We start from the raw sequence: 17753 nt of genomic DNA, 5'->3' as shown, positions 1-17753 counted from the left end.
CTTGACTGCTTACTTCTCCTCCTAGTAGTGAGTTGTGTTCCTTATTTTTGAGTGAATTGTGGTGAGTAAGAGTGAAGGGCCAGCCCCAAGATGACAAAATAATCTGGGCCTCCTGTGTTTGCCTGCAGTAAGAAACAGGGGGAAGTACCATCTGGATTTCTCTGTGTTCTATAGATACTCAGGGCACAGCAGAACACTGTCAGACATCAAAACGTCCTTATCACATGCACACTCTGAGCTCAGGAAGCAACCACACACACTGCTCTGGTGCACAGCAGAGGAAACTCCGGACCTGCACAGTCGTCAGCTCTTAAAATCTCTCTTCCTGCGCTCCCCAGGCTCAGGCCGCTCTGAGATCTGCCGTCGGACTGACGATGCCACAGACTACCCAGCATTCCCTCATTCATGTCTTCCTTTTGTGGATCACCATCCTTTCCATCGTCCAGGTTGTGTTCATCACCCTGTTCTTCACAGCAGGACATCACAGCCGGGTGAGACTTTTTTCAAATATCCCCAGATTGACTTAATGTGACAGTATCTATTCGGCATTAATGATGAGTTACTTTACGTTGCAAACTAGTACACTAGTTTTACCAAAGCCTTTTACATTTGAGTGAATTAACAGAGCATAGGTTCACCTCTGGTATGTTAAAGCACCTGTGCAGTGCAGCTGTACTTTCTTGTGGTCTTGGTCGTAGCAGCTGGTGAGAAAGACACCCCTGCTTGTGGTCTGCAGCTGGTTACGAATACCCAAAATCCTTTCCCCTAAACACTGGAAGCTTTGTATAATGTTCAGATAAAAATGTTTGCTCTACGTCAATCTCAGATATTAATCAGAACAACACCACAAATACAGCCGTCGTGGAGCATAGTTCTTAGATAGCATCCTGGTGGTAGCTATCAAAGCAACTCTATTTACTGTTATTGTTTAGAGTAAACAATTGACAGTTTAATGCTTTTATGAACTCTGCATTTGATTAAGCACTCAACAATGTAATTTAAAGAGCCTGTTTTTGTGCCCTCAAGGTGGGTTGACCTTGATTTAAAGGCACTTTAGTTTTTCATTATTCTTTGCAACAATTAGAGCTGTTTTATTTATTATTTATGAGCATCTTTTGTGTTTCTGTTCTCTCTTCCAGGCTTTGAGCAGTAGCACTGCAACTCCAGCCATGCAATTCCAGGCTAATATTACGCCCTCGGTAAGGCAACTGCAGCTTCAGAGTTTATACCTCTCCTTTCAACTGAATATTCCTACCATCTGAAAACACACGTTATTGTCAATCAAAATGTAATTCTATTGCTTTTCGGGTTTGCATTACTTAATTTCAGAAACACACATCTTGCAGAGCAGTCTGTTCTATCAAATACTGTTTCTACTTGAGGTGCTTTTGTCATGCAGTCTAACCACTCTCCTCACTTCTTGGAGGAAGCAGAGTGACGTCTTTACAACATTCGGGGAAATGCCACTAAATAAACTGTCTCTTTAATTTACTTTTGAAGATAGAGCATGCTGTCTAATGTCTTCTCGCTGTTAAGATGGGGGTAGTCTCATCAACACACACATCAATTTTATTTCTGTAATTGGTTGATCACTTTAGGAGCACTGTTAGCATATTTCGTAATTGTACTATTTTGAGAATAATGGATCCCTTTCCTTTCAACAGGCCCCCTCTGAGCTCATGGGAAAAGTTGAAATGCTCAGCTTTAAGGCTACTGAAGGTAAGGCTATTTCCATACCCAGCTCATGTTTGTACAAAACAAGCTTTATGACAAGTTTGTACAAAATGAGTCATTCACAAGCTGTTGGAAATTATGTAATTGCTGCAGACATGACTGCATCTCATGTAGTTTCATCACGATTGACAGCATTTCCTTTCTGACACCCACAGCCGACAGGAAAATCACATGGGCAACAAAGAATCAAGATCAAATCCTGGTTTCAGATGGAGGAACAGTTCTGAAAATAAAGAAGGATGGATATTTCTTAATAAATCTTCAGGTGACACTGTCTTCATGCAATCGTACAATAGGATCGCCGTACACAGTCCGTCTGAATTCAAAGGACACAGTCATCCTGTCTGGCCGTATCAACACTAACACCTGCAGCACCGGCCTGCTCGGGAAGGTGGAGGAGCTCAATGCAAACGACAGCCTGGAGGTCACCATCATACGGCCAAACGAGGATGAAATCATTAAGGAAAACGAATTTGATACCCACCTGGATATCGTGTTTTTTCCGAGGAATTAGATCGATATATTCTAGTCATATATCAATCTATCGAGGCGTAGGACCTGCACAGCTGGCAGAATGTACTCTTCTCTTGTTACAACACTGACTTCTGTCTTTGCTTTTGTATCACCAGACCCAAACTCAGCTCTGTTACGATAGAAAGAATATGAAGTATACCATTTGTATTTTTGTAATTTAATAGATTAGACCATGAAGCATAATTGTCATTGCTTTACCAATAGCAGTGATCAAGGAGGAAATGTTTAGTCAGTGAAGGAGTTTTTATCTACTTCATTGTCTCCCCCCTTTGCTTTTATTTGCGACTTGCTGATTTTTATTTCTTGATATGTTTTGAACTATTATATATTTATGTTGAATTTATTTATTGTTTTGACCTTAAATATATACGATATTCTATATTTAACACAATTCCTTGGGCTTTTCAGCAGTATGTCACTGTGTGGCTAAGTATGTCATTTGTGTGGCATGCATATATTGTTAGTGAGTCACTAGAATGTATGACACTGTTTTCGTTGTTAATAATTGAACTAATAAAGCTACAACAAATACAAACTTCACATGGCCTGGAAGTGCCATGATAACTTTTGTCATTTAAAAACTACGACATGGTATTTAAAAAAATACCATTTTACAATCTGTAGTTGAAAGAAATTAACGTAGTACCTGGTAATGTAAAAACAAGAAGCACCTTTATGTACTTTTTCATTCTATTTTCATGATCTGAAAAATGAAAACAGAAAAGACCAAAAATAAACTTACACAATATGACACGTGAAATCACGACTGGTAGTGGTTTATGGGGAAAGTTTCAGAGAATTTCTCGGTTTTGTCATAGATTTGCAGGTATTATTAATGCAACATGTAACTGGTTGCACTCCGGAGGTGTGTGTACATTCGTTTCATAACCCTGTACTTAAATTGCTGCAAACTTTTTAATAAAATTTTTTTTTCATTAAACTGTTGTATGTAAAGAAGTCAATTATAACTTGATGTGTTTAAACGCCCCAACATGGAGCAAAACCGAGGAGGCAGCAGGTCCCGCCTCGGCTCCGCCTCTTTGCCCTTATTTGGAGCAGGCGGGATTAAGGCCCAGATACACCGGGTTTCTCGGCAACTCTGCATAATCCTATGGGTGACGTCACGGACACTACGTCCATACAGTCTATGAGCAAAACACAATCACAAGGATGATTTAGTGATTTTGTCTGTGACTCATTTTCAAGACCCCAGATATAAAGTGAAAGTGAGAGGTCATTAGTTAAGAGTGGGACCCAAAGGTAATGAGTCAATAAGAGAGAGGGATGTTTGTGCTGTCGAAGAATATTGCCGGGTAACTTGGCAAAGAAAAAAACATTACGCCTCAAACAAACATCCAATATTATATCTGATAGACATCACAACAAAAGAGATACACAAAATGTCAATGGAACATGACGATCATCAAGTCTGTGCCAAGACACATTTTCCAAGTTACTGAGGTTTTCATCTGAGAAAAGAGTCCCACAGCTGTATTAGCTGTTGCTACCAGAGCTTTCGATTACCGGGGAGTTGAGATGTTGAATTACATTTACATAACAGTCTCATTTACCACCCACTCTTTCTTGTTTATTAGAATAATTGTCATGGGTTTGCTTTGTTCCCACATTTGCTTTCCACTGCCCGATGCTCAAGCAGACGTAGAAAAGTTGTCTATCCACATATAACTGTGCGGCAGCTTCTGTAAAAACCATCATTTTTTTTTTATAGAGAACAACATCATAAATACAACAACTTTACTTTAACCTTGATCAAAATTGGCATTATTTTCAAATTCAATCCTTTATTTATACAGCCCCATATCAAAGAATTACACATGTGTCTGGGGGCTTTACAGACTAAGAAATCCCCAACAGAAACACCACAATAAAAAGGGAGAAAAAAAATGGAAGAACCCAAAGGGAGAGTAGCCTACTGTTTTATTTCTGATCTACAGACCAACACAAGGGGACAGTATTCACCTGTTTTGCTCTGCTGTGTACCTTGAACACCTTTCAGTTTTGTCTAGCACAAGAAAAGTTGCTCTATGCATCACACATTGTTCGGTGTGGAAACAAGGCGTTTATGTTACGGATAAGTAGAGGTGGTTTTCCAAGCAAATTGTGAAACATTTTGACGATTTCTTAACAGATTGATATTCCACAAACCTTCGTTATGATAAATTTGAGATCATAGGCACATAACGAGTGATGTCATCCCACACACATTCTAACTAAAAGTCATGTCTAGACCAAATGAAAGAAAACTAAACTGCTTAATTCCCAACCACATCTGATGCAGCTCCCCCTCCTTTGGTCCTACACAGGCTCTCACCCCTCACAGGTCAGCCAGCACTGGAATATAATCACTCACACAAGCATTGAGAAGCATTAATGAAATGAGACTGTACAACAAGTCCAAGCCGAGGCCACCCATGACTTGACCGATAATATTTTTATAGCACAGTAAGTAGTCTACAGTAAGTGTATTACCGAATAGAACCAAACTGTACTGTACATGCCTGAGGGGAAATGTATTTGGGTTCACCTAACCCACACACACACACACACACACACACACACACACACACACACACACACACACACACACACACACACACACACAAACACAAACACAAACACACACACACACACACACACACACACACACACACACACACACACACACACACACACACACACACACACAGGTTCTGGGGTTGGAAAGTGAGTCAGGCAATCTGTTCCCCCTCACCCTACCAAATTCCCCCCCCCCCCCCCCACCTGGCCCTACTACCACTTCCGCTTCAGTTTACAAATACACAACTCTGTGGGTGTTTCAAGAGCAGCTTCTTCGAACAGACACAGCTGAAGGGAATGCGTAACTGTATGAGAGATACAAAAAGAGATTGAAAAAAAACAAAAAACTTCCGAGAGTGATGAAGCCTTTTGCATGTCAGCATGCTTGTAACCATGGTGATGAAATGAAAAGGATCCTCATTGACCTTACATTAGATAAGTGTGCTGATCTGAAAGTGAAGTACAGTATACACAAACACTTGGGTAACCTTTGAAATCTTCAAGGGGAATGTAGGATTCAACTTTGAGGGTAGTTTAGAGCCTGCGTTACTCCGAACACAAGGGATATCTTAGTATCTTAGTTGTTTCTGTTTCATTTACTTTACTTATTGGATTGAAATAAGAGATGAGGTACATTGCAAGCTGCTAAACTCAAGCACAGTCATATCTGTCATAATGTTGGACTAATGAAGCATTATTACAGCATGAACACATTCTGGTTGAAGGTGGATGACACAGTTATGTGTCACTGTGCTATTTAAAAAAATACTTTCTCCACAGTATGAGTCGTGTGGTTGAACTGAATGGGGGAAACTGTTGCTACTAAAGACAGCAAAGCTCCACCACAGGAAGTTCAGCTCGCTACATGATGGCCTTGGTAAGGCTCAAAACATTTTAAATCATTATGTCTTTATTGTTGTATAAATAATTGCAAGAAATCATCAATCATATAACCACTGAAGGGATGAATAAATAGTGTACATTATGTTACAGCAAGAACGGAAATCATTTCAGGAGATAGTTTCTATTTCTTTTATTTCAGTATTAACTTGACAAATACACTACATTTATATCCAGGAAAAATAAGAACAACAGTAACACTTTAAAATGTTTTAATGTTTTATTTTTTTATTTTTTTATCTATGACGTCCAAGTCGTTTGTTAACATTCAGACGATTACATTTAAAGTAAGGATAAAATAAGCATAACATAAGCATATCAAAAATCTCTGATAAGAAAATAATTTTGAATCATATTCACGCATAAAAATAAAACAGCTTCAACCCCCAGTGAGGAAACCAGCACAGTCCTGACCCTTGTAACAATCATAAGGCAAATAAATCTTTCTGTTATCGACCTTCTATTTCCTTACAAAGAGAATCCTTAATCCATGGTGAAATATCAATGTGATATTTATATCATGTATGCACCGAAGACATTCTCAATGGGTTTGTGTTTCACAACATTTTGGGTATTTCTCACTTCTACATAAATGGCGTCATTTTTGGTGAGGTGAAAAACTCCACCGAGATAACTGTTGGATCTTCTTGTCTTGAGCTTCTCGTTTTGATTCGACAACAGGAGGGGAATACTTTTCCCAGCATACCGTTCGGTATTCCGATGAATAGAATGGTTAAAATGATCAGTGTTGAAGAATGAAACCTTGGAATAGACATAGTAATACCCCTCTTTCTGAATGATTAGACTCATGTTTCTGTAGTCCATTTCATGCAGAAGAGGGTCTGCCTCCATGCTCCATGCCATGATAGTCTTTCCATGGACTGCATCTAATCCATCTGAGTAAAAAACAGCAACAACGTGAAATCTGATTCTTTATGTGATTTATATAATGTCCTTCAAATGTATCGATTATTTTAAACAAGTGGTTTGAAACTATGAATACATTTTGAAATTCAAAAGCTCTGAGAAAATATGCATCTTTCTTCTGCCTTGTTTATAAATTGCAAAATCCACACTGGTCTCACCTGTCAGATGTGCAACCGGTTTGGAAGGAGGAATGACAAGAATGGGAATTTCAGTAGTAGAGGTATCGTCTGTACCTGTGCGAGGAAAATACATAATGTCACTCATGCGAATTAAGTTACTGTAGTGAGATCTCTCTGTTGAGGTACAAGTGCTAAAACATACCTGCGATCTGCCTAGAGAACGATGCTGAGGTCTTCTGCAATGTAAATACAAATGTGTTACCTCTCAGTTGTGTGTGCATACTTGCTCTCTATTGTGAGCAGATGCAATCACTGTTGTGATAATACATTGAGAAAAACGGCTATCTCGCTGAAGCATGAATTTTGAATTTTGTTAAAGGGTTCCTTTTCGTGTTTGTATGTTGTTGTCTTTCCGCATAGCAAGGTAGGACAGGTCTGTATTTCTGGTAAAATAGACCACAATCATGCTACAGGAAGTAGACCACTTCTTTTCCACTGTCCCATGTTACGCCTTATAATCTCTAACCACTACTGATTTAATGCAAAAAAATATTTGCCATGCTCACATGCTCGCTGCCCACAAGCAGGTCTTAAGACGAGGACAGGAAACTGAGCCACTCAGTTAAAACACATACTAACCACCATCACGGGACATCAAGACCGCATGCCCCTGTCAAGCATGGACGTCAATGTTTTTCTCATAACTGAACCGGACTTCTCCATCTTTACTCTCTTCCCCATAATAGTGAAATTATTTCACAGTCAGCAGTTTAGGGAGAAAAAAAATCATCATTCATATGATTGGAGGAAAGGTCAGTTCTGTTTCTATCATGACAGTCCTTCAATTCACTATTTATGAGAGCCCTACACTCAACTATTGTTAAAGGAAAATGTTTGTATAGAAACAAAAAATCTCGCCATAACTCCATCATGACACTATGGGAATATATTTAATCAGAAATTGACTATTGGAAGGGTGGAAGTTTCCACTTTGGTTATGGCAGGCCTATGAGACCAAAGCAGGCGGTTTCCTATGCATGTGACTCTGCGGCATGCATTTATAAATAAAAAAAAGCTGTGAACGATGGTGATCGTCCTACTTAATTGATAAAACTCCCAATGTCTGAAAGTCGCACTTTCTCGTCATTAACACATGAAGAGTGTATCTTTAGGTTTTTGTTTTCTATTGTACAAACTGTAAAGTGACAAACATACTATTTGTGATATTTGGTTATTTAAATAAACTTTGATTGATTGATTATGATATTTTATGATGCCGTTTTATGTAAAGTTTTGTATTTTGTAATGCTTTAAAAACATTTTTAGCCTTAAAAGTGTCCATTCATATTCAATTCATTCAAGTAATTCAATGTGTGCTTAAAAAAACTAGAATGCAAATATACGGAAGTATTTCAAGAAAATCAAGAAGTTTCAAAGTTGTTTTGTGTTATTGACAAAAACCCAACAAAACCGGTTTAAGGCTGACGGAGAGCAAGTCAGAGAAAACTGAAAGTATAAAAAGGTGTTGAAGCTGAATGAGATATTAAAGACATATTCAGAGGGATTTGGACTCAGAGATGGCGTTGATACTCACAGTTTTAGCAGGTTGGTAGAGGCGGTAGATGAAGCAGGCTTCGATGGCCATCCCGCACAAGGCCAGGCTCACCAGCAGGATCAGCAGGTTCTGCACCCCGTCGCCCCGTCGCCCCTTCTGGCTCAGCCTGGGTGGCACTGGAGGCCGAGTGGCATGGGTGTCCACCGCATACACAGAGGGATATCCAGCCGTGGACATACCTACAGTGCTCACTCTGTGACTGAAAGACGCTTCCGTGTGGAAATGTCCCCTAGAAGTTGTCAGAGGGTGTTGCTTCAAAGAGTCTTAAACTTGAGAGACAGAGAGAGGTGAAAGAGAGCTAAATGGGTGGGCTCACTTTTGGTTGGTTAAAATGGAGAGGCTCATTTGCAGTCAGAACAAAGAAAAACCTTTGCCTTGTTGCAGAGGTTGCAGAATAGTTTTTAGGCATAAGCATGTACAAAGAGAAACAATATTTTAAATACCACCATCAGACTCAGACAGTCGGGGAAGGTTTAGAGTAGACCATGTATGACTCTTAGATTAGATTACATTACATTTCTTTTAGCTGACGCTTTTATCCAAAGCGACTTAAAATATGTACAAAAACCATAAAGAATCAAACTCCGAAAAAAAAGGAAAGTGCAGATAAATTCAATTCAAGCAAAATCATAGTAGGACTAAGTGCTGGTGAATCAGTTACAAGGCCTACATGAACTCAACAAGGGCTTCGTTTTTTGGAGTGGTTTCTCTTTTTCTTTTCTTATCTTCTTTTCTTTTTAGATTAAGTATGAGAATGTGAATTGCATCATACTCAATTATCTGCGAATTGTTTGCTTACCCATACAAAATTATTCTCAAGGCTTCAGTGATGTTAAAATGGTGTGGTCAGCTTTTCCTCTTTTTATACTCATGGCTCCCTCTACAGAATATAGGAGGACAAGACAAGTGTACAACCTACATAAATACACAAGTACAACGTTTGTTAAAAGAAACACAAATAATGTAGAGATTGTTAGGGGTCAAACGGAATTCAGTACAACAAGTATTACATTTTGACCTTCTCTAATAGTACAGGCCTTCATACTCCAGGCATCACCATGCTCCAAGCACACCATGCACTCTTATAGTGTGTGTGGTGTTTAGTGTAGTGTACTGCACCTTGTCACTCCATCTCCGTTTTGCATGCAGTCACTCCAGACTGCAAAGCGACACAGATAGTGGCTCCACTCGTTCAGCTCCGACCAAGGAACTTTACTGAGAGGCTTTTTTCCAACTATGGGAGTATGATAGTCAGAACATCTACAGTAAAGTGGCTTTATTTTACATGTGTGGAGTTGGTGAACCTGGATTTAATAGACTATGGGCTGTGAGTGGAGGATGATGTCTGCAGGCCTCTGTTTGCTGACAAGTTTGATTCTGACTGTAGATTTAACTTTGGGTTTTGGGCCAAACAAAGACATGCAGTTCACATTTCTATTATCTGCTGGTAGCACAGAGTGTTTTTACCAAACAACAGCAAGGAGCGACAGCATGGAAGTTGGATACCAGGTAAATATAATATCCTCTCTATCTTCCTGCCATTGTGTCTGGCACAGTGGTGGTACAATGTTGTATGTTAAGTTTTGAATAGCTTTATTAAAGTGTGTGAATAATGTCTTCCTGAACAACAAGCGAAGAAGCCTTGGACTTTGATCTTGAATGCAGAGAGATAAGAAATAGCTGCTGCTGTTGTTGAAGACAGATAAGGAAGAGGTGAAGAGGTAGAAAAGTCAGAAGGATGCCCCTGCCTCTCCACACACTACAGAAAACAGGCCTCCTGAACAAGCACATACATGCTTTTACATGATAAATATATAGCCACAATAATAAGATTTAAAATGCCGTATACAAATATGTGTAAGCGAGGGTTGCATCTGTTGAACATACTAAACATGGCTTCATAGTAAAGATGTCCTCATGTTATGACCTCAGTCATTTTAGGGCCCTGACCTTTATGTTGCTTCACACCACAGTCATCATACCACTGCTGCACCCTCTTCAGCTGCAGGACTGTAGTGGTGTAAAGTGCCAGGCCTGTCAGAATTATCTTCACCTGAAGAGTTCACACAGTGTTGATGTTGAGCTCTTTTTAACATTCTGCTGCCCTTTATACATATATATATATATATATATATATATATATATATATATATATATATATATATATATATATATATATTGATATACTTTATTAATCCCCGTGGGGAAATTGTTTCTCTGCATTTGACCCATCCTAGTGTTAGGAGCAGTGTGCTGCCATTTTGAACGGCGCCCGGGGAGCAGTGTAGGGAACGGTGCCTTGCTCAGGGACACCTCGGTAGCACTTGGTCTTGCCGGGACTTGAACTGGTGACCTTCCAGTTGCCAAGCCAAGTCCCTATCGACTTCGCCACCACCGCCCATTCCTTGTTACTGTTGATTTAAAAAAAATTTTTTTTTAATAAACATTCAATCTACAGTTACAACTAAATGCCTAACATCAGAATCCGAATCAACTTTATTGCCAGGTACGTTTACACATATAAGGAATTTGCTTTGGTGCCTGGTGGAAAATAGTCTTACAGTCATTGGTGCATGATACGGCGCTGTGATATGACATAATTTACAATATTTTGAAGCCAAAACAATGAATCCCTGTCAGGACCTTTGAACTTGGTATGAGCTCTTTTTAACTAGAGGTAAAAAAGCAGGCAGTGGTAGGCTGCAAAAAAGAGGATTTGCCTACACAAATACCTCAACAGTCCATCAGTGTGGCATAACGTGAGCTTTGTTGTTGCTCAGTGTACAACGAGGCCCCCATTTGAATATAACATTGCAGTTCCTCAGCTAGTGTGATGAAAAGCTGTGCTGCATGGCTGAGCTCAACCTCCACTGTTTCTTTCAAAGGTGATAGCCGGGTCAGGGCTGGATGTCGGCTTTGCCCTCATCTCCCCCACCGGATACCGGCTGGTGTCTGACTTCAGGAGGTCTGATGGCATTCACATGTGGGTAACTTAAATGCTCTCAAACAACCACTTGCCTTTGATATGATGTTCAATCCCTATAGTAATCTTTCAATCAAGAGTTAATTTTGCCAAATTCATAAAAAAGATGACTTGATTTCCTACTATTTTTGGTATTAAAGCAAATAGTTTAAAGGTAATCTATTATCCAACATCCACTTTTTCATGTATTTTATACACAAACATGTGTCTCTTCTGTGTAAAGAGATTCTGAGAGCTTCAGGAAAAAAGATTCTCTCACTTTTTGTCCTGATTCATTTATATTAAAAACCTGTCTGAAAATGAGCTGATCAGATTTTGGCCACTTTATGATGTCATATCGATTTTTTAGCTTGTGTAACCATTAGCCAATAACCAGCCAAGGTAACACCCCCACCCACCTTATCACCTGAATCTCCTCCTAGAGCACCATTGTGTTATTTTTAACCAAATATCTGGCAGAAAAGCGTGAGGAGTGGCTCCTTATTTTCATCTAAAGTAACAGACAGAGAATCAACACTTTTGAAACAGGGCTGAAACAGAGGGGTTTATGGGATGCTACAATCCATGATCTGTTTGGTATTTGGAGCCAAAGATATGTTTTGTATATAACTGAGACCTATAATATATTGAGGAAAAACAGTAAAATAGGGGACCTTGAAACTCTGATATTGTTGAGACTGAGCAAATGTCACTTTCCAAATGTACACCTTTTTGTTTCCTTCAGGGTGGATTCCACAGAGGATGGAGACTACCGGTTGTGTTTCGACAACAGCTTCAGTAAACTCTCAGAGAAGATGGTGTTCTTTGAGGTGAACATTAACAGTGAGAGCAGTTCAGTTGGAGGCTCAAATGAGTGGGAGAACATGGCCATAACAGAGAGCATGGGGGAGTACAACATGGAGGACATCAGGGTGAGAAAGAAAAACAAAAAGCTATGCATGTGCTTCAGAAGCTCTGAAAGGCAATTCAGGAAAAAATCTGATATAAACTTACATTTTCTTTTCAATTCCTTATTTTTGAAAAGTGTGAAGCAGGTGAAAAGGAAGTTACAGGTGTTTTAGAAATGCTCAACTGTAATACAAAAAACAATACATATATAACAATGTATTTGAGTCCAGGTAAGAACATGGGGGTGCATTTCAGCCTCTTGTGACCAAAATGATGATTTCCACAACTGATACAAAAAAGATCCTGGCAACACCTTTCCCCCGTCTAGATAAAAACATCTGAAGAAAGATTATCCTAGCAAAACATCTGTTAATCTATTCTTGATTATAAACACCGAAGATATGTTTTTTATCTCAGATGGATCACAGTATTTGTTTCTGAATTGCCTCTCAGTGGTGTTATACCTCTTCAGACATCACTTGAATTATTAGATGTTATTCTGTTTTAAGTCCACACAGAGGCACTGACGTCCTCCCCCTTATCCTCTGTTCCTCCTGTCCCAGGCTCAGATGGACTCTGTGTACCAGCACCTGGAGAGGAGCCGTCAGATCCTGGCTGTGCTGCGGGCCCTAGAGGCGAGGGACCGTTACCTGCTGGAGGACAACCTGTGGAGGGTGTCCTTCTGGTCCTGCCTCAGCCTGCTGGTCATGCTCTTTGTCGCTGTCACTCAGATTTACACTCTGAAACGCCTGTTTGATGACACCAAGCGGGTGTGCACATAGCCGCAGCAAAGCTGAGGCTCACAGTGCAAAGTTTGACCCCAAGACCTTATCTGACATGAGCTGAATTTAAAGGGAGGGTACACGCGTTTGGGAAACTGCTTCATCATTGATGTTTTGTGAAACTCTGAATTCCAGTCACAAGGAAACACACTTATAGTACTGTAATATTCAAACAGAAACACAAAGGCATACGTATACCTACATAAAAGAAACATAAATACACAAACACACAGATACTTGTCATTGGTGAGCTAGAAAACACTGTTCTCACTATATGGTAGTTTTATTGAATTTCAGACTACAATTCACATGGACATGTCATACTCTAATCTATGTTTTATTGTACAAACAAAATAACAGTAGAAACCTCAACTACTATTTGTAGCCTACATTTTCTTTCTCAGGCCTATATATAACATCTTTACTGTGATACTGTGATAAAAAGCAATGCACACATTCAAAAGAAGCAGTCAATCTCCCTGATCAGTTCCTCCATTTGGAGGTAAAATATTTATGTCATGTCGATTGCGAGAAAACTGAGGAAAACATTTAGTTCCTTGCTATCATTTGGATGCATTGCAGTCATTTGGTTGCAATTACACTGACTGAAAAAAACAAACATAATGCAATATTTATTGTGCATTTCAATGACTATATTACACACTGTGTTGATACTTCTTGGGACTGCTCAGCTTCATTTTTAACATTTCCTGTCATAAAACATTCAGTGGTCTCGCTCAACCGCTTGAAATTCATTTTACTTTGTGATAAAACAAACATGATACAAGAAAAGAAAAATGTCTTTGTGACTTGGAACTAAATATGGTCATTTATAGTGTTCCGTTTATGCTGTAGGCCTCAAGTTACAATTTATGTTCAAATAAATAATTGGCTGTCTTCTGGGAGATAGGTAACTAAAAATATCTGATTAGATTTGTGTTATATTAGATTTGACACTCTTATCACCTGGCTCTGACCATCAGTTTAGTGCTCAGAACTATTTTAAACATTTCTTGAATACCAATTATAAATGTATGTCTCCTGAAATTATTTATTTAGACCCTTAACAGCTTTGTCTGGGCTTTTCTTTTTATGTTAGTTGAAAATGAGATATGTAGTTCTTCTGTAGTGCTGCTGTTGTCATGGCGGTCATTTCATTTCCACTTCCGGCCAGGCAATGTCACCACTGGTTTCGACGGGGAGCCGGGCGCCTGTTCAGGAACAATCAGCCAACATTAATCTCATAACCTGGTGACATGCACTGTGACAGGTAATACTGCAGGGTCCAGTCTCTGGAACATCAACGGCATTTGTGAGGAGGCACTGTTAGCCAGAGGGATTAGAGAGATCACCCTCCAGAGTTATCGGAAGATATGACCAGACACATTAACCTGGATTTCTAAATTAATGCTGGGGGCAAAGGAAAGGGCATTATCAAAATGACTGCTGACCTTTTGTACCGGGTCACATTGGAGAAGATTAAACAGGAAACTGTATTGAAAGATGTCTGAAAACATCGTAACAGCATTTTTTTCCCCGAATAATTTGAGGTAAATGTAATATATTCCCACCCACTTGGAAGTTGCTTGGGTTTTATTGTTATACAATCAATTAAATGAAAACTGTCATTCACACTAAAGTGAATTTTTCTAAAAAGACAAATTCAATTTAAGTTGACTGAATGCTGTAAAAACAAAACACTTAGAGAAGGAAGTGAATTCCTTGTATACGCAGGGTTACAAATAATAGCTGTAAAAATGGCATGGTTGGATTTTTTTGTTCGTAAAAAGGTTGCTATAGTAACGCTTGCGGTCTTATGTCAGTCTTTAATGGTCTGGATGTAGAGAGAGAGGGGCAAGTTATGAAAGGAAAACCAGGAGTGCCACTAGAGAGAGAGAGAGAGAAGAGGAAGTGGATCACACGAGACAAAAGGAGACACCAACCACCAGAGCCAGTCCCTTTATTGTACACAACACCTCTTTATTGACTCTGCATCCTAAAATCAGTTCATGTTTATTCAAATCAATTAATTGCTACAGAGGCACTTGACAAGGGTTTGCAAAACAAAAAGAAACAGGAGATTTGTACAGGTTGGTTTCCATCCCCTTCCACCAGATACAGACAGGGGGAGGGGGGAGGAAAAGGGAGGCAGGGCACATCCATTGGGAAGGAAGGCCGTATTACTACACCCTGATGTATTACAGGGCATTACAGTCTGGGCTTCCCAAGGGCAGGCTGATGTGACAGGCACAAAGGGGGCTTCAACAGACTTTGGCCAATAGGAAGTTTTATCACATGAACTAAGTGTTTTTTTTTGGAAGATGTCATGTGAAGAGTTTTCAATTTATAGATTTTGGTCTGTTTTACAAGCCTGTTTTCCTCCTTTGGGCACTGTCACTGAAAGCCAGACCTGTCAAGAGATACAGGAAGAAGAAAAAGCACACTCTGTCTCAGGGTCTATATTTAGGATTCAATTTACAGTTTTGATGTCATGTTAGGTTAGGTTGGATAGCTACAGCTGCTGTCGACAGAGTGTGCCCTCATTCTCCAAAACTCCCACCACCACCACCACCACTACTACTGATCAGACCTAAAACAGAAAACATCCTAGTAGCCCAACGTCACTCCCAGCTTGACCACCTACATTTGTTTTTAAAAGGATCAAAAACTCAAAATGCAATTAATAGATAATTCATTCGCAAATAATCGCAGCTGTGTGTCCAACCCCAGGTGCCCCCCACCCCACCCCACCCCACATACAACGCATTTACACAGCTAATCCCTGTAGCAGAACCCTGAATAAAAGACCAGGAGAAGCTGGGGAGCCGAGTTGTGCAGAGCTGATACAATTGCAACTAAAAACATCAAATTAAAAAGACAATGCCCAGGTTATAAATAATGCATCAGGAGATGACAGATCTCTTTTTACCAACAGCCATGCCTAATTTATTAGTGCTTCCTTTAAAGCACTACAGTTGCATTTTAACAGTTTGGGATTTGATAAGAATTACAAGCATGTTTTTGTTATCAGCTCTGCGATTAAATGAAATACAAGTGCTAACTCCCCAGTATAGGCCAGCTATATACAATGCTTTAATGCATGGAAGCAGAACTGATCGCAATAATAAATGTTCTTGACAGCTAAGCCCGGAAAGAGATGTGCCAGCCCCTAAATGCTTAATACCATCTTTATTCTCTAAATCACGTCCTGGTACTACACACCCCACCGCTTCTCTGAGTTTGATCCTCTCTGAGAGGAAGCTGTTCTGTGTGCTCTGCTCTATATAAATCAGTTAATCCAGGAATGAACAAAGTCTACCCTGAAGGCTGAAGGTCTCATTGGGGGTTCAACTGAGATTTAAAGGGATTATAATTCAAGGCTTTAAAAAGGTAGAATTACTGGAGAGAAAAGCATCTCACAAAGTGCAGACGGCCTTCAGCCTGTACGTCTCTCTCCTGCGTTTCCGTGCATAGTGTTCTGGTAACGGACTACAACATCCTGTAATGAGAGGTTTGTTGTAAGGCTACATGGCTAGAAGTGCTTGGATTATAACGGTCAATCTGACATCTTTTCATTGTGGAAGTAAAAGTAAATCACAGAGGGGGGGGGGGGCTGAAGCTACTCTCACACAACCCGGCCCCATTTCATGCTTTGCTTTTCTGTGATTTCATTTTTTTAAAGCTACTTTTCTGATGGTCATAAAAACGTCACTCAAATATAATAACAAAAAGAGGCGAAGGGGAAATGCAATCTGCACCACCAAAATAACAACAGTGAAAATAAACTTGTTTTCAGTAGGAATCAGTTAGGAATGAAAACCCAGTCCAACATTAACAACAGGTTAATGTGAATAATACACAGAGATCTAGAGATAGGCGTTTCCAATCTAAAATGCTGAGGGAGGGGAGAAGAAAGCCAGCGTTTAACAGTTAATAAGTTACTTAATGAGCTTCTGCTGGGAACCTCGTCAGAAGAAATAAACCAGTTATTGTAGTAAAAATAAGCTCTGAAGTTGAATTTGATACATCATCTCCTAACTACTAAAGCTAAATGCATCCCACAGGTCAGCTGGGCTTCATTTAACACTATTTCCACAGCAGTCAAAAGTAATATTCAAGTGGTAAAGGGATTTCTGTCTTTCATGTGCACGGATAAAGATGGTATTAGCAGCTTTTTTACATTGCTTGAAGAGACATATTTGCACGGCTTGACGACACACATTATGCACCGCTATGAGTCAGCCCCTCCCCTCGAGCCCCCGCCCTTCAGTGTGCAAATTGACACACCCACACACAAACACACACTTGGCCACAGCTCTAGTCTAGCAGGGAGGGCTCAGCAGGGCGGATAATGGTGGGCCGGTGAGAAGGAGCCCCGGGAGGTCTTCGGCTGCAACGGGGAGAGAAGATACAACAAGGAGTGAGACGCGCTCACAAAGAGACAGTGGAGAAACCAAAACAACCCGACAGAGAAAACAGAGGGAGAATGAGGGAGAAACAGAGTGAGAGGAGGAATCATTCCAAGATATATAATAATAATAAATGTTGAGATGGGACAACTTGTTGAGCTTGAGAAATGACAAACCATGCCTGTGACTCTTGGAAGACAGAGGATGATGCCGTTAGTGACATAATGTTACAAATGCAGTCAAAAAAAAAAATGGAGTTATACACAAATAAAGTTTTTGACAATT

General features: G+C 39.8%; 3 protein-coding genes across 3 annotated transcripts; 2 read left to right on the top strand and 1 right to left on the bottom strand.

Moving 5' to 3' along the window:
* The first annotated feature begins 250 nt into the window (after window positions 1-250).
* On the top strand, window positions 251-3174 carry LOC307016789 (uncharacterized protein). The gene is made up of 4 exons (XM_079646118.1): window positions 251-491; window positions 1140-1199; window positions 1665-1719; window positions 1890-3174. The coding sequence occupies exons 1-4, from the start codon at window positions 375-377 to the stop codon at window positions 2246-2248; spliced, it is 591 nt and encodes a 196-aa protein (XP_079502244.1). The 5' UTR covers window positions 251-374; the 3' UTR covers window positions 2249-3174.
* Window positions 3175-5863: 2689 nt separating this feature from the next.
* Window positions 5864-8785, bottom strand: tnfsf14 (TNF superfamily member 14). Its single transcript, XM_079645661.1, has 4 exons — window positions 8386-8785; window positions 6994-7027; window positions 6831-6905; window positions 5864-6641 (listed from the first exon to the last, which is right to left on the bottom strand). The coding sequence occupies exons 1-4, from the start codon at window positions 8581-8583 to the stop codon at window positions 6259-6261; spliced, it is 690 nt and encodes a 229-aa protein (XP_079501787.1). The 5' UTR covers window positions 8584-8785; the 3' UTR covers window positions 5864-6258.
* Window positions 8786-9530: 745 nt separating this feature from the next.
* On the top strand, window positions 9531-16811 carry tmed1a (transmembrane p24 trafficking protein 1a). The gene is made up of 4 exons (XM_079641962.1): window positions 9531-9915; window positions 11292-11389; window positions 12114-12300; window positions 12841-16811. The coding sequence occupies exons 1-4, from the start codon at window positions 9727-9729 to the stop codon at window positions 13057-13059; spliced, it is 693 nt and encodes a 230-aa protein (XP_079498088.1). The 5' UTR covers window positions 9531-9726; the 3' UTR covers window positions 13060-16811.
* Window positions 16812-17753: the final 942 nt, after the last annotated feature.

This window comes from Notothenia rossii, assembly GCF_949606895.1.
Source record: "Notothenia rossii genome assembly, chromosome: 8".
NCBI lineage: Eukaryota > Metazoa > Chordata > Actinopteri > Perciformes > Nototheniidae > Notothenia > Notothenia rossii.
The sequence above is the reverse complement of the archived record's forward strand: the minus strand, read 5'-3'. Positions and strand labels throughout refer to the sequence as shown.